General features: G+C 41.6%; 1 protein-coding gene across 1 annotated transcript in view; it reads right to left on the bottom strand.

The window, feature by feature from the left end:
* Wdr11 (WD repeat domain 11) overlaps nucleotides 1-23,711 on the bottom strand; it is a 46,628-nt gene that overhangs the window by 5,548 nt on the left and 17,369 nt on the right. The window contains exons 11-23 of the mRNA XM_042701343.1: nucleotides 22,975-23,059; nucleotides 19,479-19,585; nucleotides 17,854-17,929; nucleotides 14,834-14,942; nucleotides 12,258-12,382; nucleotides 11,262-11,409; nucleotides 9,623-9,729; nucleotides 9,111-9,225; nucleotides 8,284-8,455; nucleotides 4,682-4,790; nucleotides 3,714-3,776; nucleotides 2,499-2,564; nucleotides 1,647-1,824 (exon numbers count right to left, since the gene is read on the bottom strand). Coding sequence (XP_042557277.1) covers nucleotides 1,647-1,824; nucleotides 2,499-2,564; nucleotides 3,714-3,776; nucleotides 4,682-4,790; nucleotides 8,284-8,455; nucleotides 9,111-9,225; nucleotides 9,623-9,729; nucleotides 11,262-11,409; nucleotides 12,258-12,382; nucleotides 14,834-14,942; nucleotides 17,854-17,929; nucleotides 19,479-19,585; nucleotides 22,975-23,059 — 1,460 coding nt within the window. The remainder of the gene's footprint in view (nucleotides 1-1,646; nucleotides 1,825-2,498; nucleotides 2,565-3,713; nucleotides 3,777-4,681; nucleotides 4,791-8,283; nucleotides 8,456-9,110; nucleotides 9,226-9,622; nucleotides 9,730-11,261; nucleotides 11,410-12,257; nucleotides 12,383-14,833; nucleotides 14,943-17,853; nucleotides 17,930-19,478; nucleotides 19,586-22,974; nucleotides 23,060-23,711) is intronic.

Raw genomic sequence — 23,711 nt, 5'->3', positions numbered from 1 at the left:
AAAAACAACAATCAAAAAAATCACACCTGGAAGTAGACAGGAAAAATGGCAACACCACCCACAAAGCCAAGGCAGCACACCTGGAAGTAAATAGGAAAAATGGCAACAACTCCCACAAAGCCAAGGCAGCACACCTGGAAGTAGACAGGAATAATGGTGACAACACCTGCAAAGCCACAGCAGCTCACCCGGAAGCAGACAGGGATGACTGCGACACCACCTGCAAAGCTACAGCAGCTCACCCGGAAGTAGACAGGAATAATGGTGACAACACCTGCAAAGCCACAGCAGCTCACCCGGAAGCAGACAGGGATGACTGCGACACCACCTGCAAAGCTACAGCAGCTCACCCGGAAGTAGACAGGAATGACTGCGACAACACCTGCAAAGCTACAGCAGCTCACCCGGAAGTAGACAGGAATGACTGCGACAACACCTGCAAAGCTACAGCAGCTCACCTGGAAGTAGACAGGGATGACTGCGACAACACCTGCAAAGCTACAGCAGCTCACCCGGAAGCAGACAGGGATGACTGCAATAACACCTGCAAAGCCACATCAGCTCACCCGGAAGTAGACAGGGATGACTGCAATAACACCTGCAAAGCCACAGCAGCTCACCCAGAAGTAGACAGGGATGGTTGTGACAACACCTGCAAAGCTACAGCAGCTCACCCGGAAGTAGACAGGAATGAGTGCGACACCACCTGCAAAGCTACAGCAGCTCACCCGGAAGTAGACAGGGATGACTGCGACAACACCTGCAAAGCTACAGCAGCTCACCCGGAAGTAGACAGGGATGACTGCGATAACACCTGCAAAGCCACAGCAGCTCACCCGGAAGTAGACAGGAATGACTGCAATAACACCTGCAAAGCTACAGCAGCTCACCCGGAAGCAGACAGGGATGACTGCAATAACACCTGCAAAGCCACAGCAGCTCACCCGGAAGCAGACAGGGATGACTGCAATAACACCTGCAAAGCTACAGCAGCTCACCCGGAAGTAGACAGGGATGACTGCAATAACACCTGCAAAGCCACAGCAGCTCACCCGGAAGTAGACAGGGATGACTGTGACAACACCTGCAAAGCCACAGCAGCTCACCCGGAAGTAGACAGGGATGACTGCGACAACACCTGCAAAGCCACAGCAGCTCACCCGGAAGTAGACAGGGATGACTGCGACACCACCTGCAAAGCTACAGCAGCTCACCCGGAAGTAGACAGGGATGACTGCGACAACACCTGCAAAGCCACAGCAGCTCACCCGGAAGTAGACAGGGATGACTGCGACAACACCTGCAAAGCCACAGCAGCTCACCCGGAAGTAGACAGGGATGACTGCGACAACACCTGCAAAGCTACAGCAGCTCACCCGGAAGTAGACAGGGATGACTGCGACAACACCTGCAAAGCTACAGCAGCTCACCCGGAAGCAGACAGGGATGACTGCGACAACACCTGCAAAGCCACAGCAGCTCACCTGGAAGTAGACAGGGATGACTGCGACAACACCTGCAAAGCCACAGCAGCTCACCCGGAAGTAGACAGGGATGACTGCGACACCACCTGCAAAGCTACAGCAGCTCACCCGGAAGTAGACAGGAATGAGTGCGACACCACCTGCAAAGCTACAGCAGCTCACCTGGAAGTAGGTGTTTTCACAGAGGACATCATAGCATATGTCCAGTGGGTTGTTCAACTTGTCCCGAGAAGAGGCTTCCTTAGTCACCGCTGGGCTCCCCAACTTGGCCTGGGACAGACTGTGCAGGTAGTGGGCTGCCACTGTCCAGAAGTGCAGCTCCGACTCATCGCCATAGAGCCTGGGAGGATTGAGACATGGTCACCATGGCCCTCACAGCCACTGTCACACGTGGCCTCAAGCACTGGCCTGGTATCAGGGAAAGGGGGAGGCAGCAAGTTCTCTAGCCTTATCACATTTTCCAGGGACACCGAGCCCTGCATACCCCAAGAACCTTGCCCTGTCAAGATCAATGAGCGGGCTGGTTTGCCACTGGCGTGTGATTCCAGTGGCAGCTTCACAGGAGGAAGAATTGCCCCTGGGATAAGTAGGCTAGAGAATGTGCAAAAGTAATTTGCTGATTATTCTCTGGAGCGGAGCATGGCAGGAAATGCCTTTCTTCTAGGTGACAACTCTGCAGTCTAGTGAGAAAGTGCAGGTTAGGATTTTAAATGTGACTTAACAGATTTAAGTACATACTGCTTTATCTGGTATTTCACAGCACAGTTTACAGAGCTGCTATGGGGGAAGGTCTTTTCAGTACCAAAGCCCAGATATCTCATGTTTGAAACATAACCTGATGATCCCACTCTTTGAATTACTACTCTTAAAATTACTCAAAAGTCAAATCTAAAGAAAAAACTCATTTTTTAAAATATAGGAGAGCTTGAGTCTAAGCAGTATAAACCCTTAATAAGAGAAATTAGTTAAACTTAAATTTCCCATCTCTTACAGAAGACTTTCCCTCAGTGTTACCTGGAAACAAGTAGGCACCTCTGCAGGAGAGAGAATTCTGGATCGAGCAAGAGTTTCTTTATGTCGCTATGGACAGAAATCCAGACAGAAGTAAGATAAACATTCTGAATCAAACACTAAAGCAAGATACCCAATACATTCTTAAAAGGGAAAAGCTCACTCAAAGTACATGTGCAGAACTTACAAAAGTCATGTGACTTGGCTGTGCATGACCCAGCACTGTGAAACTGGCTGGGGATGCATGGGGCATTGACAAGCAGAACCTAGTAGCCACCACAGGAGGCTGAGCTCTGACCTACCTCAGCAGGATAGTAACCTCAACTCCTGCTTTTCAAGTACACCAGCTACCTGACCACAGGAGCAAGGACACCACTGCTGGATACATTACTTTGGTAATCCTAAAAACAGCGCATACAATTTAAAAGAAGATGGCATTCGCAACTCTCAAACAGCTTCAAAAGTAAAATATTTAAGGGAGAATTGCTAGTATTTCTATATATTGGTGTTTTTAAGATAACTAAATATAGAATATTCACAAGTCAAGTGGAAGATATTCTCTAAATCAATAGTTTCACATTTAAATATAAACGTTAATCTTTGGATTAACAGAAAACAGTAATTATGTTGAATTTTTCATCAATGAAACAACATGCTATCATGCTTAATTTGTTCAATATTGTGATTCCAGGTGGCAGAGTCTAGATTGCAAAAGTGTGTTAAAATTTTACCAAGAACTCCATGTGGACTCATACTTTTCTCCTTCTTTTATCCTATTCCTATTGCTCTTGGCTCAAAGGAACATATTAATTATGACAACAAAGCCACACCCACACCCCCCCACACACACAGTGCCTAGTGTAGAACTCAGCTTGGAAGAGGGAAGGAGACGGAGAAGAAACACCTGTGTGCCCTCCAGCACAGGGCTTCATGGGGAAGGGATGGTGAGGGCAGCTGAACTACAGAAAGACACTCACACCACATCTCCAGGCCTGACCTGACACAAGATCAGAGCAGTCTGGTCATTGTGAACATGATGTCCCTATAACTGTTCAGTAGATGAACAAATATGCCAAAGGGAAACAAACTGCTGTGACTAGAATGGCTTCTCTTTGGGCCGTTAATATTTTTAAAAAATTATTTTGACTTTGTAAAGCCTAAGATAATGTGCTTATCTTTCTCATAGTCTTAGCTTTTAATAAAATATAGTGTGCTTACTTAGACAATGAATTCAACTGCTCTTGAAGGAGATTCTTTATTTCTTCATTTTCTGGATAATCACTATACAGAGAAGATTTTGAATGAGTTACTTTTTCATTTATAACTACTTGTCTTTTTTTGGGGGGGGGGGAGGGGGGGAAGGTCCAGTTGTGGGGCCTGAACTCTGGGCCTGGGTGCTGTCCCTCAGCTCTTCAGCTCAAGGCTAGCGCTCTACCACTTGAGCCAGAGCGCCACTTCCGGCTTTTTTCTTTTTGCTTATGCGGTGCTGAGGAATCGAACTCAGGCATGCAAGGCAAGCACTCTACCACTGAGCCACCTTCCCAGCCCCACTACTTGTCTTTTTTACCAGAAAAACATTGAGTACAGAAATAACCTCTTTGTAGCCCTTGGTTAAGGAGATGGCTATAGACCAAAGTAGCAACAATATACCAGGACCCCACCAATCATCGTTACCAACTACTTTTACCTTACAGTCAAAGTAAGAAATGCATAAAGTCTCCTTGGCTTCTAAGAGACCAGGGACATTTACTAGCAGGCTCTGTAAACCAGGCTTATATTTCTTTTAATTCAGAACCAACATTGACTACAGGCATTTTGCCCAGCAGAACGGCCATTTGTTTCTCTTTCTCTAGGTAGTTCTTAGGTAATAAACATTTCATCTCATTTACAAAAGGTCTGAGTCTCCCACTAGCAGCCCTCAACCTTCTCTATTCAGACTGTGAGGCCACACAAACACCAAGGGAAAACTTACATACTTGCAAATCCATACTGACCCGACCTCCAATTTCCACAAAGCTGTGATAAAAACCAGAGGCTGACTAGTGACCCCAGCAGAGAATCTGCTTTTCTCTGATTAGCTTTTATGGTCCATTTGTTTTAACCTCAATACAGGCTGTGCTAATTTTCAAGGATGTCTTCCAACCTCCAGTAAAATGTGAAAGGAAAACAAAACTGAAATCACTCACATGTGAGAAATGTCCAAAGAATACTTCCCATTCCACGGCTGGTGTAGTAAGAAGGCTTTCAGGGCAAGGGCAGCCCTGGGAACAAGGAGATATGGGCACCATACAGGTTCTGGACGACAAAGAAATTCGCTTTTGTTTCAAACAGAATTTCCCTAGTTATGGGCCACCTGCAGGACATCAGTGGAGAGCTCAGCCAGGTGCAATGGGAAATGTGGTTCCGACTTGGGAAATGGGTTAAGCTGGGGCTCTCTGTATTCAGGTCTGATTAATATATTTTCTTTCCACTTTTTAAAATTTAAGTATCCTGTGTGATATAAAACTGTAGTACTTCTTGAATAGAAGATTCAAGGTAAAGACCCAACAGATTCCAATTAAATTCATTATTTTAAAATGTTAAAACAATTTTGATATGCATCACTTGTACCACTCTGTGTCTTTGTTTTTCTGAGACTTTAAACATGGCCCATGGATTGAAGTATTGAAGGGGGGTGGGCGGCCTCTGATGTGAATGCTGGCATTCCCAGCGTTCTTACAAATTCAGGGTGCTGGTGTCTTTCACAGCTGTGGTTGGCTAAGACAGTACACCTAGAAGAGTTGCCTGCTTTGCAACATGTTTGCATGGACGCAGGTGAGACCAAAAGCCCCAGTACCACCAGCTGTGCTCTGCCTCTCTGGAACTCCCACCTTTGGTTCAACATGCCCAAGGGCCATGGGTTTCTACAACACAGCCTCACAATCTACTTTTCTTCTATGACCCCTTGAACAGATGTAGTTATTTTTTTCTTTTTGGTTGGTTGTGGGGCTTGAATTCAAGGAGTAGGCATTGTCCCTGAGCAATTTTGCTCAAGATTAGTGCTTTACCACTTTGAGCCACAAACATCACTTCTAATATTCTGGTGGTTAATAGAAATTCTCATGGACTTTCCTGGATGGCTTTGAACCACAATCCCCAGATCTAAGCCACTTGTGTAGCTAGGATCACCAGCACCTGGCTCAGATACAGTTCTTAAAGTGACCCAAGTCTCTCAATGGTGCTATCTTATTTAAAGTGATTCACACAGACTTCAGACTGCTATTAACACAGTAGCCATTAGTGGCTATTAATCCTTGAAAAGTAGCTAGTACAAAGAAGTGAATGTTTATGTTATGTAAATAAAAAAATCTGATACTCAATTCAAGTATGTTTGGAATAACTTGAATACGTAACTACTTTTTCAACTGAAATTTTTATAAAATCTGAATACAGCTAAAGTATTTCCTCTGAAAATCTGTCCCCTGAACTGAGAGGGTAATTTAATTTACTTTGTAATAAATGTAAAATGCCTATTGGTCTTTGAGTATTAAAAGGCAAAAATCTCATCACAGTAATTATCAATACTGACTACACACTGAAATGCTAAATATTCTAAGATCTATATTCTTTTTTTTTTTGTGCCGGTCCTGAGGCTTGAACTCAGGGCGGGAAAGCTGTCCTTCAGCTTGTATGCTCAAGGGTAGCATACCGCTTGAGCCACAGCTCTACTTCCAGCTTTTTTCGGTGGCTTCAAACTGTGATCCTCAGGTCTCAACCTCCTGAGTAGCTAGGGTTGTAGGCATGAGTCAACAGTGCTCAGCTGAAGGGCATATTCTTTTAAATAGTCGAGGGCGCCTTTAGGGTGGGGATGCAACATGCATGTTTAGTAAGCAGAGCCCTGGACTTGGGAAAGGCAAATCAGTAGCCTAGTGAAGACTTCTTTCTCATGTCCTCAGTGGTGGCCTTGAGGGGAGTTAGGATGAAGCTCTTCCAGCACCACTGGAAGTGTGTGGAAACTGGACTACACTAGAGTTGTATCACTCAAACCTCACCCTGGCATTCCTTTTACAAGCTGCTAAAAGACTCTAAGCTGTACTATCATGACATTTAGGTCACTGATAAAGCAGCAGACAAGAACCATTCTCCAATTCCAAAAGAGAAATTCTAATCTTCTAGATTTGTGTTAACTGTATCAAAATGAGCTTTAGGATATGGAAACAAGAGGGTTTTTTTTTTCCTTTGTTGCTGCTGTTGTCTTTCTTTTTTGTCTTGTTTGTTCATTTATCTGTCTTGGGAGGGTAAAGAGGAAGGGAACAGAAATAGAGGGACAAAGAGAGAATAAATACAGCAGTGGTACTCACTAGATTCTATGTGGACAATGAACTATATAACTTGTGAAGGGGGAAGGGAGGGAAAAACTGGGAGAGAACAATGTCCAAAAAGAAATATAAGCTGGGCACACTGGCTCATACCTGTAATCCTAGCTACCCAGGATGCTAAGATCTGAAAATCGTAGTTCAAAGCCAAACCCTGGCAGCAAAGCCTGTGGGACTCTTATCTCCAATTAACTACCACAAAACCAGAGGTGGCACTGTGGCTCAAAGTGGTAAAGCACTAACTTAAGCACCCAGGCCCTAAGTTCATGACCAACAAAAATTTTTTTAAAAAAAGAAGAAATGTACTCATTACTTATATAACTGTAACCCCTCTGTAATCACCTTTATAATTATAATGTTAAAAAACTTTAAATTTGTCTAAATGACTCCTGTTGGGAAGAGGCATGTCTAAGATGCTGTGATGTTTCCTATTACGAAGGAAAACCTAAGAAAATATATCAAATACTGATGTATCAATGTATGTGCTGCTCTCAATGTAAAGTTCAACTTGTAGAACGGATGCACAAGCTTACTGACCTTTCCCCACTAGGCATCTGCTGGGAAAATGTGATCTAACTGGCTGCGCGACGGGTATTCTGGTGAGATGTTAAATATGGTTAATTTGAAGCTTTACTTCTGCAGTGAGTTTAAGAACAAGTTTGGAGTTTTATGGATTCAACATTAAAAGAAGGTGAAAGAAAAGCTTTTCAAACATTACATTGTATTCCCACGCTTCTTTACCTAGAACTGGGAACTGAATTAAGAGCAAAGCCCTCTTCAGTTCCCTCAGCCTCCTTGGTCCCCTGGCTCCAGGGCGAGCACCTCTGCTTGCATTTCCCCGGGAGGAGCCCTGACCATCCTGCAGAGGCCCCACATATCAGGTCAGGTCTGGGAAGCGATGCACTTGGCTGCATCTGATGGCAGACATCTGCAAAGTCACAGTGCTGGTAACCAACTGTAGTGGACAGGGTATGGCAGTGACAAAAGCCAAAGCCCACACGATGTAAGTCACAGGCAGCCTGCCCAAACTGGCAGTGCTTGGAACATGAGCATCAAGAGTCAGGGCAGGGTTCAACACCTCATGTCTCTCAAAGTGCTTACTTCTGACTCCACAAAGAGACAAAAGATTCCCACAAAATGACGACATGAGTCTCTTGAGAATTATAACTCAGATAGCCTGGGCACTAGGTACACCAAAGGTAAGCTGGGAGAATGGTCAATGCAGGAAGTCCTGCCTCAATTAGAATCAGAATCATTGTTCCCTCCACAAGAACCTTCCAAAGACGAGCAAAAGCTGCGCGCTGAACGACAAAAGTCCACTTACTTTCATAAACTCAGCTTTTTGGATAAGGCTAGAATGAAAGGGCAGCGGCTCTGCCTCTAGAAGGTGGCCAGCAGCACTGGCTTCAAGCACCCACTCGGGAAGACCTTACCAGTTAACTCCTGTTCATCCATTCTGAAACACGTGGACTTCATAGACATCTCTAGGACCCTGATACAGCCATCATCTGATGCCAAGATCACTTTATCTGATGTGCACCAGTCCACGTCCAAAATCCGGAAAGTCACATTTCTCCCACTTCTTAAACTGCTCACCATCTGAACCTGCAAGGATGCATTGACAAGAACAATATTTAACATGATGAGGTAAAAAGTCAATGAAGACAGTGCCCATGGCATGTCTACAACCTATCTTTCCCAACCAACCTATCTGTACATGTAGACCATATTTTAAAGGTCATAATCACAGGATCACATGAAAATTCAGTCTAACAGAAGTATTATAAAAACAAGTGGGCTTTTTGCTTTTATTTTATTCATACTGGGATCAGGGCTTCATGCTTATAGACCATTGCTTTACCACTTGAGCCTTAAAAAGCAAAAATTTATAGATGAGCAGTTTTTTTTGTGTCTTGGTTCTGGGGCTTGAACTCAGGGCCTAGGCACTGTCTCTGAGCTGTTTTGCTCAAGGCTAACAGTCTACCACTTGAACCACAGCTTTGCTTCTGAGTTTTTCTGGTGCTTAATTGGAGATAAGAGTCTCACAGGCTTGCCTGCCCAGACTAGCTTCAAACCATGATCCTCTGATCTCAGCTTCCTGAGTCTTTAGGAATACAAGTGTGAGTAACTGGCAAAAAGAACAATTTTTAAGAAGTTTGACATTCCTGTTTCAAAGTTTTCTTTTCCTAACTTAGGAAAAAGGGAGGAAACAAAACCAGCTCCAGTGATGACAGTGATGATCATCTATGTCGCCTTTCACCTCTTTAGTATCCCACACTTCTGCGCCATCAGTGTACATCGCTATCAATTTCTGGTTTCCTTTGCCAGGGGCAAAGCGAATCTTCTTCACCCAGCTTCGGTGTGTGGGTATTCCTCTGAGGACAAACACACAAAAACATCCACATGATGTGCACTGATGTATCTGTGTCTAATGTATCCCTGGTTCCATTACTGGTAAGGTCTGATGATAGGAGAGCCACTTTATGTTCTGTGGTAGGGACTGCATCTGACACAAGAACCTACTCTTAATGTCTGCTAGACCACTGTCCCAGGGCTCCTGTGTGGGCCATCTGAAAACAAGGGTTGATTATAAGGGAACCAGAGCTTGGCTCAGGGCCCTTCCTCCCAAGTTCAGGTGACAAGGGACCAAGGAGCCAAGCATTAGCCGAGTTTTGCCATGTTTACTGGTCCTGCATACAAGACATAAGCTTCCAATGGAGCCATAACCAATAGGGTACTTTTCTTGTAACAGAGTTCATTTTTGGCTCATACCTGGATACTCTGCCTTTTAAATCCCAAAAGTTTAAATTTCCATCCATATCTCCAAGTACTAATGTATCCCCTTTCCAAGCGATACAGGTGATACTGCCCATGCTTCCCTAAAAACAAAATATGACAGACCATCAACAACAGACTACCAACGGTAGACATCAACAATAGATCATCAACAGGAGACCATCACCAGTAGGCCATCAGCACAGAGGAATATTTTTGCTTGATGACCACGCTGGAATAATTAAGATGTTTTAATATAAAGGTTTTTACTTCAGTATGAATGGTATCTGATTATAAAGTAGACACTGAAAGCTATGCAGCATATCAATTTTAACTCTGAAGAGATTTCAATATGATAAACATTGTTATGGAGCTAAATTTATGGAGAAAGGTTGACTTTAGGAATAAACTGGAAAAAAGAAACCTAAAAGAAGGAAGAAGAGAACAATGGAAGTCCAGAGAATTCGCTGTACTTCATCTCTCGCTGCTAAAAGACAAATGCATTTCAAAACTAATTGTGCAGCAACTTTTCAACTGAACAAACCACCAGAGCTTTTCTGGTATCTTCTGGGAACTTCTGGAGTAATGAAGATGAAAGATAGTTTCTGAAGGACATGTACCGTTTTAATGCACAGGGAGACCTGCAGTTGGCGATGCTAATAAAGTGCTGCTTTATTATACTGAAATCCAGCCCAAGCCTGCTGAGGTGTCAGGGAGGTCAGCGGCCTGGGCTCTTCACCACTTAGACTGGAGTGGGACTTGCCTGTGTTTATCTATCCTTTGTCATTTAGTCCTTTACCTCTCATTCACAGTCAAGCTCATGAAACTAGAGGAGTTCCTCTAAGTGCTAATACAGTATAAAGGTGAAGGCCTAACAGTCACCAAGGTCCCATGAGAAAGCGCAGAGGCCGCTCACACGAGCCATGGTTCAAGCTGCTGCAGCCACAGAAACACACGGTGCTAGACACGGAGGTGCCTGTCTGGCTGACTTCATCACCCGGGCCCCGCCAGCCTGCCACCTGCAACCCCAGGATGGGCCAGCTACACAGGGCTGGCCTTCTACTAGAACCTCTCATTGTAGATGACAATGTAAAACACACATTTTAAAAAACCCTCATGTCTCTACTTAACCACTCTAGTAGTTTCCACAAGTTAACATTTTGTTATCTATTAAAAACAGCCTGTAACATGTATATTGACACAAATTATTGACTATAAAACTTTAAGGAGTACACAAGACTGGAATACTACCACTAGCAGATTATAATTACCCGCAACAGTACTGGACACTGAATCCCATCTTTTAGGGAAACACAGGATATGGCAACAAGATGACATGCAAGTTAGAGCTGTGCCCCAACACCCCTCAGACACACTGCTAGACCAGTAACCCAGGCAGATAATTGCTGCTGGATTATCATGGCGATAAATGTGAGCAACACTGGTAAATGTTTAACCAAAATTCTTGTTATTCTCTAGCACTATGGGATTAGTTTCATCAGTGCTGATGTCTCCTTACATAGTACTTGTAAGTTTTTCCAAAGCGTTTTAATTTAACTATGCCTTCACTGGACAGAGGTCAACAAATTCCAGGACAGAAACTCCTAATGGAGATCTGATGTAGAGTCAGACTTACATCGGGTGGAATCCGAGCACTGTCTTTCACAGAGTTTCCTTCCACAGTGAGATGATACACTTGGCCGTCGTTATCGGTAAAGACAAAATGCTCGCGAGCAGAGATGCTCTGACTGAGTTCAGATTTACTTTCTGCCTCCTGCAACAAGCTACGGGTCAGAGAGAAATAAAATGAAGATATCCTCTTTTTCTGGGGGTACTGCCCTATAACTGACTTGCCCCTAGTACCAATCCACTGACAAAAAGTCCAAAACTATCTTTAAAAAAAGTCTGAAATTTATCTTGCCCAGCTAATAATGGAAAAATAGAAATCACTCTTAAAAAGAAAGCTTACAGGCCCAAGGGAAAGCAGCGATGCACACCGAGCATGAGCACTGCTGCTGCACAATTCCAGAGAGGTACGCAGTGGCCTGTTTTTTGTCTCTGGAGCTTTTTTTGTTTTTGTTTTTGTTTTTGTCAGTCATGGGGCCTGAACTCTTGGCCTGGGCACTGTCCCTCAGCTCTTCAGCTCAAGGCTAGCACTCTACCATTTGAGCCATAGCACCACTTCCAACTTTTTCTGTTTATGTGGTGATGAGGAATGGAACCTAGGGCCACATGCAAGCACTCTACCACTAAGCACCTTCCCAGCCCTCTGGAGCTTTTGTTTGTAAATTTGGTGTTGTTGGGGATAGCACACAACCCAGAATTCCCAACACACCGTGCTATCACTAATCCCCAGGGTTATCTAGCTCATCTGAGGTGAGAAGCCAGAGGTAACAGTGAAAAGGTGCTGGAACCGTCATACTCAGCCAGGGATGCTGGCAGGTGGGCAGCACTGCACGTCACTGACTGTACTGCATAACACCATCAGTTTAACTCAGTGTCTGGGTAGGCCTCACTATGAAACCAGGTGTGCTTCAAAAGCCAAGTCCAACGCTACTCCCAGATGCCTGTGGATGGCACTTTTCAAGCTTGCAGCCAGGACACAAGTACTTCACACGCCACAGCACACTACCTGATCACAGACGACTCAGCGATGCTCAGCTCTGCATCCGAGATGACAGTCTGGCGGGCCATGGCCTCTCGGGTGGCCAGCTGTTTCTTTCTTAGGCTCTTCAAGTTGTGAGATGGAGACCACTCCTGTGAGGCAAAAGCAGACACACCTACAAGTGACAGGCTTTCTTGTGCCAGAGCACCTTTGGGAACAGCTAGCACACTTGCCGCCTGGCTCCACTGATCCCTGCTCAAGGGAAAAAGTTTCTCAGCAATCCTCCAGAGGAAGTTCTTCTGCTTTCTCAGTTACAAAATGAAAACAATGAATTCAATTACACTATGTCCTGTGCCCACCCCCCCGGCCCCGCACCCACCCTTCACCTGCACAGGGTGAGAGTCCCATTCACTTCCAGTCAGAGCCTGACATCAGAGATCCACCCAACACTGCTCAGTTACTTATTCTTCTGTATTTCCACCTACTCCAGTGAGTTTCATCCAATATCCCTGGAGTTATTGCACGTGCATGTATTTCTAAGATTTTACTTTGTTTTGTTTTCTGAGATAAGAGTCTCACTAGGTATCCTGGGGTAGCCTGAGCTTACTACATAGCCCAGGTAGGCCTCAAACTCATGATCTTCCTCCATTAGCCTCCAAGGGCTGGGACTACAGGCATTCTCACCATGCCTCGCTCACATATACATATATTCCTAAATTATACAAACACTACTGACTCTTCTTAGTTTTAATTGTTTTTAAGTTATTTAAGTTCGCTCCTTGTTTCTGTATGATCTCATGATCCTATCTATCATCTTATGATCTGTATGATCTTAGTACACCACAAGTGTACCCACTGATTGTTTAAATCAGGGCCTTGTACTCCCTAGGCAGGTGCTCTATCAATCAAGCCTTATTTGCTTTAGCTATTTTTCAGCCAGGATCTTGCCCAGAGATTTGCCCAGATTCTGGCCTGAGATTGTGATCCTCCTACCTATAGTCCTGGGAATAACTGGCATCATGAATACACAACACTCCCCTCCACTTGTTTATAGAAGACAAGGGCTGGTGGGGGTGGGGGGAGGAGGAAGGGGAGAGGGTGGTAGGGGTAGGGGTGGGGAGTGGGTTACGCTGGCCTCAAACCCAATCCTTCCACTCCCTGCCTCCCAACATCTGGACGACAGGTGTGAGCCACTGTGCACAGTGAGCCTGAACTTTTACACATGCTGTTGGTATTCTAGGTTTCTCTACATTCATTAAATGTTGACAAACCCTGTCCCATTTTTTTTCCACTGGAGTTTGTTTATTCACTGGTGATTGCAGGAGCTCCTGGATGATTTTAGACACTGGAAAGTTACTTTTCCAAAGCTAGTAACTTTGATGATGATGTCCTTCATCAATAAGAAGTGATTATCTTGATGTAATCAGATTTGTTATTTTTATTCCTCTTTTTGAGCTTCTGCTATCATCTGGTCTCCAGGTTACAAAAAAATACTCTTCTGTATTTAGTTATATTAACTGTTTTGGTTTTTTTTCTCTTTTTAAGTTTAGGTCTTTAGTCCCCTTTAGTCCCACTGAGCTCATTTTGAAGATGGCATCAGGCAAGGATCCAGTATGTTTCTCCACTAAGATGGGCCATCTTTCCCAACACTATCTACCAAGCAGTGTTCCTGTCCACCTTGATTTATTGTTGCTTTACTGTAAATTAAGTCCTAAATATTCATAGGTCTGGTTCTGAGCTCCTAATCAGATGGCTCCATTTCCTGTTCTTGTATCAATGTGGCATTGGTTTGTGATCTGTCTTAATATCAGGTAGCAAGGGTACCACACCTCCCAGTTACTCCTTATGTTTTCAAGAATAGGGTATCCACTTACAACCTTTCTTCTTCATAAACTTGACTGTGTTCCTCAAAATAGTACAATGATATACCAATGCAATACCAGATTGATGACCCAAGAAAATAAAAGTTATCTCCATTTATTTACACCATTTTGTCTAAACACACATTTTAAATGAGTAAGCACACAGAAATGATGTCAACTCAAATAGGTAAAACCATCTACCACATACACACATATTCAAATAAATTACTTCTATACTAGGCACTGGTGGCTCACAACCGTAATCCTAGCTATTCAGAAAGCTGAGGATCTGGGCTGGGAAGGTAGCTCAGTGGTAGAGCGCTTGCCTTGCATGCCTGAGGCCCTGGGTTTGATTCCTCAGCACCACATAAGCAAAAAGCTGGAAGTGGTGCTGTGGCTCAAATGGTAGAGCGCTAGCCTTGAGCTGAAGAGCTGAGGGACAGCGCCCAGGCCCAGAATTCAGGCCTCACGACCGGACCACCACCCCCTCCCCCAAAAAAAAAAGAAAGCTGAGGATCTAAGGATCGCGGTTAACAGTCAGCTTAAACAAAAAAGTCTATCAGACTCTGATCTTCAATTAACCAGCAAAAAGTAGATGCAAGAAGTAGATGTAGATGTAAGGCTCAAGTGGTAGAGTACCAACCTTAAACAAAAAAGCCAACTAAAAGGCAAAGACCTGAGTTCAAGACCCAGTACCAGCACACACACACACACACAAATCAATTCTTAAGCAAAACTTACCAGAGCAGTTATTGCAGGAAAATTCTTGGACATTTCTCTAAGAAGGGTGCAAGTCCTAACATCCCATAACTCCAGGGGTTTATCTTTGAATACAACTGCCAAATACTGCCTAAATTATAATAACAGAGAGAAAATTACCGAAAGTCCCTTTCTGAACAAATAAGTATAAACTGAGAGCTCAGATGGCAAGTCCTGCACTATAGGTGGGTGTACTAACATTCAGTACCTGTCACCAGGAGGCAAAGCTCTGGGATGACCTTGGAACTGAAGTGCAGAGTCCAGCTGAGAAGAATGAGGAGCCTGTGCCACCACCTGTGCTCACAGGTGACGGAGGATTATATACAACCTGCCACAATGAACTGGGACGCAGGCTTTGGTACAAATTAGATAAAAATAATGCAAGGTTCTTACCATCCTGCCACAGTATGCCATAAATGCTACTAGAACAAAGCCTATGGATGCAGTTCAGTAAACAGGAGCTGAGCCTCCATTTCTCAGTAAGCACTGAGGAGCGTGAGGGCTGACACCAAGGGCATGCAACAGAACAGGTGCATCCTGGACCCAGAACACCAAGGGTCTGAGTCTGCACAGTTTTGAGACTTCTGGCAAGCCATGGAACTCCTGTCTGAGGTTTATTCTATCTTTAAAATGGTGCTAATAAAACCTGCCAGAGTTACCTCCCTAAATACTATAAGGATTTGAAAAAATAAGGACAGTATATGGAAAGAATTTTAAGTGCTATGATAGATTATATATTATACTGTTATAAAGGCACAGATGTGGTAGCTATTTCAAAGATTCACTGTAAAACACTGTGACAACAAAAAAATGGCATTCTAGTTACAATTATGAGACGGGACAAAAGACAGGAAGACTAAAATGTAAATTTTGGAACATGTTATTACATGTTTCTTTTTGACACTATCGGGGTTTTGAACTCAAGGCCCAATGTTTTCCAGACAGGCACTTCACAACTCGAACTACACCTGTAGCCTCTCTATGCTTTTAAGTGATTTTTCAGATAGGGCCTCACACTTTTGTCCAGGTCTAGCCTCATATGGAGCTCCTCTAGCCTTTGGCCTTCTGTACAGCTGTAATATTACCCTCATACCAGCTCATTAACTGATATAGAGTATTGCTAACTTTTTACCCAATCTGGCCTTGAACCTCAATCTCTACCTCCCACAGAGCTGAAAAAACAGGTATGAGCCACAATGTCTGCCCTACAGAAAACTTTAAATGCCATGCTTAGTTGGTTGAGGACTTAGTCCACAGACAATAGTGAATTATACTGAAGGGTTTAAAGTAGGGTGAAATGTGGTCAGTTGTTTCAGGTTTATGAGGTTAGCAGGAATGTGCAGAGTTAGCAATCAAGATTTGGAAAATCTGAGCAATTCTTAAACTTTTTAGTCTCAAAATGTTTTGCACTCTTAAAAGATACCAAGACTCTTCAAAGAGCTTTCGTTATATACATTGTAGTAAATAGTCTTCTGCATGTTAGAAACCAAACCAAATAAAGTCCTTAATGCATATAAAATGAAAAAGAGAAAAGAGAATATAGATAAGATGGCAGATCGAAATCCAGCCATATTTTTAGTTATATTAATTATAACTTAAACACTATAATGAGGAGGGAGAGGTTATCTGACTGGACAAGCCCAGTAACAGTCTGTCTACAAGAAAACAATTTTAAGTATAAGACGCAGGTAGATGACATACCTGAGGATAAAATATTTCAGGTACCAACCAAGTACCAACCAAAAGAAAGCCAGAGTGGCTATTAGCATTAGACAAATACAAAGAGAAAGAGGATCTTGCTCTAAGGAAGTTAATTAACCTAAAGGTCATGCAGTTCTAAATATCTTTATCCCTAACTACAGAGCCTCAAAAAGCCGAAAGCAAGGCCTTAAGTTCTTTAGAACAAATATAACTACGTCCACAACTAAAGCTGAGACATCACTCATTTCTCAGAAAGTCAGAAAAAACAGGCAGACAACCAGTAAGAACAGACTTAATTCACAATTCCAACCTTGAAGAAACAGGCTGCCTTTGTGGAATACCATAATCAACAACTGGGGACAGGCACTAAGATGCACGAAGATGCACCATATGCTGGGCCATGAACAAACCGCATGAAACTTAAAAAGACTGAAGCACAGAAAATATGTTCTCTGGTGACAACAGAAGTCAGAAAGGTCTATTTAGAAAAACAATCAAATAGTTTGGAGTTAAAAACATGTTTTTATGAATATCCTGTGGTATAAATATCAAAATACTATAAAATAAAGTGAAAACACGCATTATAAAAAAATTATAGAGGTGTAGTGGCGCACACCTATAATCCCAAAACTCAGGAGGCTGAGGCAAAGGATCTCTTGAGCTACAATACTAAATTTGAAGCCAGCCTGGCCTATAGAGCAAAGTCCTGCCTCAAAACAAACATATAAGCAAGAACAACAATAACAAAATAAGTTATAGACAATTTTGCAGTAAAACTAATAAGCTGATTTTAAAATTCATATGTATCCAACAAAAGCAAAACAATATTAAAAACTATTTTAGAAAACTCACTCTTTTAGTTTGGTTTTCATTCGGTTTCTGTTTCTAATAATATTGCTTTACCAAGTATTTTCTATTGCAGCACAAAAATTTAAAACATTACAGGAAGTTGAAAGGGTCTAAATTATAAAGAAAATGAAATCTTTCATTTGATAATGCCATGCTAGATAAAAAATAATTTTTTTGAGATAAATGTATGCTTGTATCAATTCAACTACAATACAAACTGAGTCTCTGGCTTTACCATTCTCAGGACAAGTTAAGATTTACACAAAGGTTATATCACCATTTTAGACCTGAAAAATTAAAAATGGTAACTACTTAATTTTGTAGTCTAATTTTTTTTTTAGATAGACTGCATATCACCATTTGCTATCACTAAGAAGTTAAATCTTCCACTTCCTGGAAATTAAAGATCTCCATTACAGTAACAGCCCAGAATTCTTGAGGTTGAAACTCACTTCAAATGAGACACTTTAATCATTTCAATGGGAGACTCATCGTTGCCTCTTTCACCACGAAAAGCAATGCTTCTACCTGTAATTGCAAATATTAAAGAACTGTAAGGTAGCATGTGCAAGTTATATGAAGTAACAAGGCAGACCAATATGACGTGACCACTCTGCCTCTCTGCCCGCCTCTCCTGCCCCTCTGCTCCCACTTCTTTCATTTCTCCATTTGCTTCTAAGCTATTCCTAATTAAGTTAAACATTAAAATACTACAAGGTAACAATCAATAATGTATCACTTATATTCAAGTATTTATTATATAAAAAGTTTTACTTGTGTTGGTTAAAGAAGCCAGTAACTATCACTCTAGGTATTTGAGCTTCAAAAAGTAATCTGTGCAAGGTCAAGACTGCTGTCCTGATCTTGAGCCTATTGGGGAAAACAAACATGAATGACAGAGCAAAACAACCCTTTGCCCTGGGATAGTGTCATTCACAAGAGCAATGCCAGTGTGTTTGCAAGCAAAAATGGGGCTCAGGGATATGGGGCAGATTACTTACTGAGACTAGAGCTGAATCTTTGAATTAAAAACAACTGAATTTCACAGCTTAGAAAGTTATATATACATGGCTTAGAAATATAATGTGTATTTAATATTTAATTACTAATACTTACGTTTCATATAAGATAGGACATATAAAATAAATATTCTATATTCCATATAGAACATATTTTTTTTGGGGGGGGGAGGGTCCAGACGTGGGGCCTGAACTCTGTGCCTGGGCGCTGTCCCTCGGCTCTTCAGCTCAAGGCTAGCACTCTACCACTTGAGCTACAGTGCCACTTCTGGCTTTTTTCTTTTTGCTTATGTGGTGATGAGGAATCGAACCCAGGGCCTCAGGCATGCAAGGCAAGAGCTCTACCACTGAGCCACATTCCCAGCCCCCTAGAACATATATATTATACATTAGTCTACAATATATATTCAACATGTCATAATATACAGTATTTTCTATATAAAATATGAACTTACAACTCTCACCCTGTTATAGTGTCTAATATTTTATTTTGAAACTCATTTGGTTGTTCAGAAACACTGAACAAGTTCTTTTATTAGAAGATTTTCTATTGTCGTTTTCAAACTTCTAAATTAAGTTTTTCTATTTAATAATTATCTTTTCTATTTAGTAACTAGTAAAAGTTTTAAATTTGAGTTCTTAGAAACTATCTTTAACATTTATGGCTTTTAAGAATTTCCTGGAAAGGAAACATTTAAACAGACAATCTAAAAGTCTAGGTACAGGAGTTATTTTAAATTATCTTTTAATTATATATGACACACTGTTCTTAAAAACAGGCTAGGTACTATTGTTTTGTATGACTCTAGCTGTTTAGACTAATGTTCTGTCATTTTACTGCGTGCATTGTTAATAATACTTCCATATAAACAATGGTGAGACTGTTTTCTAGGGCGGTTATAACAGAATCAAAGTGGACAATCAAACAGATTGTAAAAAAACCAGCGAGGTCAAAAGCATTTTAAAGCAAGTTTTCTTTTATTTTTTTTCTTAAGCAGCAGATCTTTGATCAATATGACAAGTTATTTTGGAACTTTGGATAATCTAAATATACAAACCTGTTGGAAGATCAACCAACTGTAATTCATTTCTTACTAATCCCATATTGTTTGGTGTTGAGGTAGCAAAAGACAGAAAACTGGTCAAACTTGTCCATTCAATACCCCTAAAATCAAACAAAGATTATTCAAATACATTTTTGTGCTTGAAGAGTTTATCTGAAAAACAGGTTTTTCTAAGACCTATCTGTGTGTGCGTATGGGGGGGGGGGGGCCGGGAACACACGCACAAGTGTGCACATACATACACACCAGTACCGGAGTCTGAGCTCAATGCCTGGGCACTGTCCCTTAGCTTTTTCGTTCAAGGCCAGTGTTCTACAACTTGAACCATAGCTCCACTTCTGGCTTTTTGCTGATTAATTGGATAAAAGAGTCACACAGATTTTCCTGCCTGAGCTGACTTCAAACAGTAATCCTCAGATCTTAGTCCGCTAAGTAACTAGGATTACAGGCATACACTATCACCAACTGGCTCGAAGACCTAATGTTATTAAACAATTTAATTTAAAAATCAGCAAAAAGCCAGAAGAATGTGTATTCTTCACTTAGCTACATCTCCAGGTTGCAGCCTCTCTCTACAGGGAGGAGACATGTCATGTTTCTCAAGGCACGTGACAACTACTCAGGAAAGTTGTGTTTTTTTTTAATTGTGAAAATACCGTACAGAAGGGTTACAATTACATGGGCAAGGTAATGAGTACATTTTTTTTATCAAGCATTGTTGCCTCCTCCTTTGTTTAGGAAAGTTTGTTAAGATTAAATCAATCCTCTCCAAGAAAGCTTAGCACTCCTTATGTCTGTTTAATGCCACATGTATTCACCCCCATTTCTAGATGAGCAAGACATAACACCATCCAGTTTATGAACATACTACTTCTGAACAGATTACAACAGCACCCTAGACATCTATCTCATTCCTGCTGAAGAAAGTAAACTTAAACTGGACCTTAAAGTAGATTAGCAGCTAGGCCCCAAGGCCACGCCTATAATCTTAGGTATTCAGGAGGCTGAGATCTGAGACTCAGGGTTTGAAGCAAGCTTGGGCAGGAAAGCCCCGGAGACTCTTCAGTAAACTACCAAAAACAAACAAACAAACAAACAAACAAAAAACACTGTGGCTCCCGTGGTAGAGTGCTAGCTTTGTGCCAAAAACTCAGGGACAACTCCTGAGGCCATGAGTTCAATCCCAGGACTAGAATAAGAAATATAAATATATAAATAAAGTGGATGAGCTATCTGGAAGCTGGTGGCTCATGCCTATAATCCTAGCTTCTCTGGAGGCTGAGATCTGATGTTGGTGGTTCAAAGCCAGCCTGAGCAGGAAAGTCCGTGAGACTCTTATCTCCAATAAACCATCAAAAAACCGGAAGTGGCTCTCAAGTGGTAGAGCACTAGCCATGAGCTGAAGAGCTGAGGGACAATGCCCAGGCTCAGAGTTCAAGCCCCATAACTGACATTCCCCCCCCCCCAAAAAAAAGTGGATGAGCTAAAGAGAGGAGTATTTCTCAGAAGAAAAGAATGAAAACTTTTGTCAAACAGCCTCAGCACTACTCTGCCCTCAGAATTAAAATATTAGTTTTAACTTTTCACTAATGTCTCTAAAAGATGAAGAAAATCAGTAGTATATTTTGGGAGAAAGGGATTAAGATTGTTAACCACTGAGTGACTGTAACCTTATAATTACTTTATCAATGGGAGAATGGGGTTCTGATTTGTGTGGGCCCATAAACTGGGCCTGTTAACTATCTTCTGGATCCTACAGAGTCTACATGGGGGGTGGAGTGAGGTGAGAGACACCCGTCTGAAAGCCATAGTATGTTATGATTCTTCTGCAAATTACAGAGACCAGTTTACTTTCTACAAATCAGTGTGGTCAAAGCAATGCTGACTCTTGTGTTCCAATACTAACATAAACTACTGTTAATATTTCTGACATTTAAAACTGTACTAAAGGTGGGTAGAATGGGGTAAGAATGTTGAAGGGGGCGACACTACTTAAGACACACTGTATTTATAAACTGTTTTGTTATATGGCCTTTGTACAATTACTAAACAACAGTAAGAAAAAAAAATTTTTAACAAATAAAACAGTATTAAGCTATACTACTTTAAATTCAGCATACTGGACCAAGACATAAACTAATGATCTAAGAAAATCAACAGATCCACTCTACCTACTTCTAGATATCTTCCAGTAGATTAGAAGCCTCAAAATCTCTTGTCTATAGGGACAGAGAAGATTCTCAGCTGTTATTTGTACAGCATCCCTGTTAAAACTGTACAGTTTTGCTAGGCATTAGTGGTTCAAGTCTATAATCTGACTTACTCAAGAGGTTGAGATCTGAAGATCGAGGTTCAAAGCCAGCCTGGGCAGAAGAATCCCCATGAGACCCTTATTGCCAATTAACTACTCAAAAACACAGAAGTGATGTTGTGACTCAAAGTGGTAGAGCACTAACCTTGAGCAAAGGAACTTAAGCCCCACAACCAACAACAACAAAAAAAAAATTTTAAATAATAACCTGTACAGTTTAGGCAACTGTCTACAGTTACACTGTGCCTGGGCACCTGGATGCACAGGACTCACGTGTAAGGAAAGTAACTTCCTAAAAGACAGTCATAATTAGCAAATAAAAACTAGAATGCACTGAGTTTACTGCTAATCAGTGCTGAAGTTTTTATAACACATCTGTGAAGACTTTATAATAGTTTTTAATTGAAATACTAAAACTATAATAGTTTTTAATTGAAATACTAAAACTACATTAATTGAAACATAAAGATAACAGGATTTTAGAATTCTCTTGGGTGGCATCTCTGAATATAAAATGAATTCTCTTCAAAATGGTAATTAAAAGGAAAAACTCATGAAAAACGGAGCATCTGTGTTTGATCATTCCCAATGCTTGCCTATGCGTAGCCTTTCCCCGGAGTGTTCAGTATTCCTCTACCACTTTATGAATAATTTCAGTGTTTTATAACCATAGCTGCTGTCACAGCACAGGCAAGTCGTGTATGTAGGAGATGCTCACCTGCCTAGTTCAGTCGGCAAATTTTACTTAACATTTGAGTAATAAACCAGTTATTGAAGATTTTGCTATTCAAACACAAAGTGACAATGTGCTTGTATTTCATATTTTTAGCAAAGAAATAAATGAGGATAAGTAACCATTAAAATGCCTATTCCAATTTGTCATAAGCAGTCTCACTGATGAGTCTTCATCAAACTGAAAAGTAAACCAAACCTGAGCAAGGCAACACAATGAGAGAGAGAGAGCAGACTTTAGGAAAAATAAACAAGATGAAGCAATTACAAAATGTTCACTGTTCATGAACTTCAAAAGCAAGCACTCTGAACTATCCTTAATTAATGTGGTATTAGCCAGATGTGTATGTTTATTATTGAAGTTTCTCACGTGTCTAGCCAGTGTTGCAGATACCGAGCGGATATTATATTACATCGTGGGCTTCAATGTCCCAATGACACACTCACCTGATTTCACATGAGTGGACACTCAGCTCCTTGTGTAGCAGGCCACTGGTGAGGTGGTACACCAGGACACAGCCACTGCTTGTACCTGTCAAATGACCAAGTACCAGAGCATGAGGTTAGTGGGAGCACCAATTCTTTCCAACAAGTCATTTCTCTGGAGCAAATCATTTTACATTTATCTCTTATAAAAGAAACACAAACTATGTGCTTAAAAAAATGTATTCCTCTGTGGTTCTCCTGGACAAAAAGGGCCCAAATTGCCTATATCTAGATAGTTTTTTTTTTTAACTGCAAGACTTTGAAACCTGATTCAGTATGCACAACTTTCCTGAGCTTTTCTATGGAGATTCAGAATATGTGGTCTCTCAGATAGGCAACCCCACATCACTGGTTACATTTGCTCTCACAGATCACATTTTTCTGTTTTTATTTAGGAATTCGTTAAAAATTATTTTTGTCCCACTCAGTAAGTCATGACAAGACAGTAACACATGGAGGTTAAGCTGACTTCCATGGTTGAAGAGGCCTGGGTTCATGAACTGGCTCTGTATTTGGGGTGAACTCCTTAGTACTAAATCTGTAAGTTTTCCCTCTTTAAAAGAGGGGTAATAGAAAATTTATCTACTAAAGATTAAATGGGAAAAAGCCCATGTAAAACACTTGGCACAGAGTGAGCACTTGGTTACCAGTACTGACTGGTTAGTTACTGTTAGTCATCACTGTCACCTACAGTTTGC

Source organism: Dipodomys spectabilis, unplaced genomic scaffold (assembly GCF_019054845.1).
Source record: "Dipodomys spectabilis isolate Male_0828 unplaced genomic scaffold, ASM1905484v1 ptg000289l, whole genome shotgun sequence".
NCBI lineage: Eukaryota > Metazoa > Chordata > Mammalia > Rodentia > Heteromyidae > Dipodomys > Dipodomys spectabilis.
Note: the sequence above shows the minus strand (reverse complement) of the source record. Positions and strands in the feature narration are given on the sequence as shown.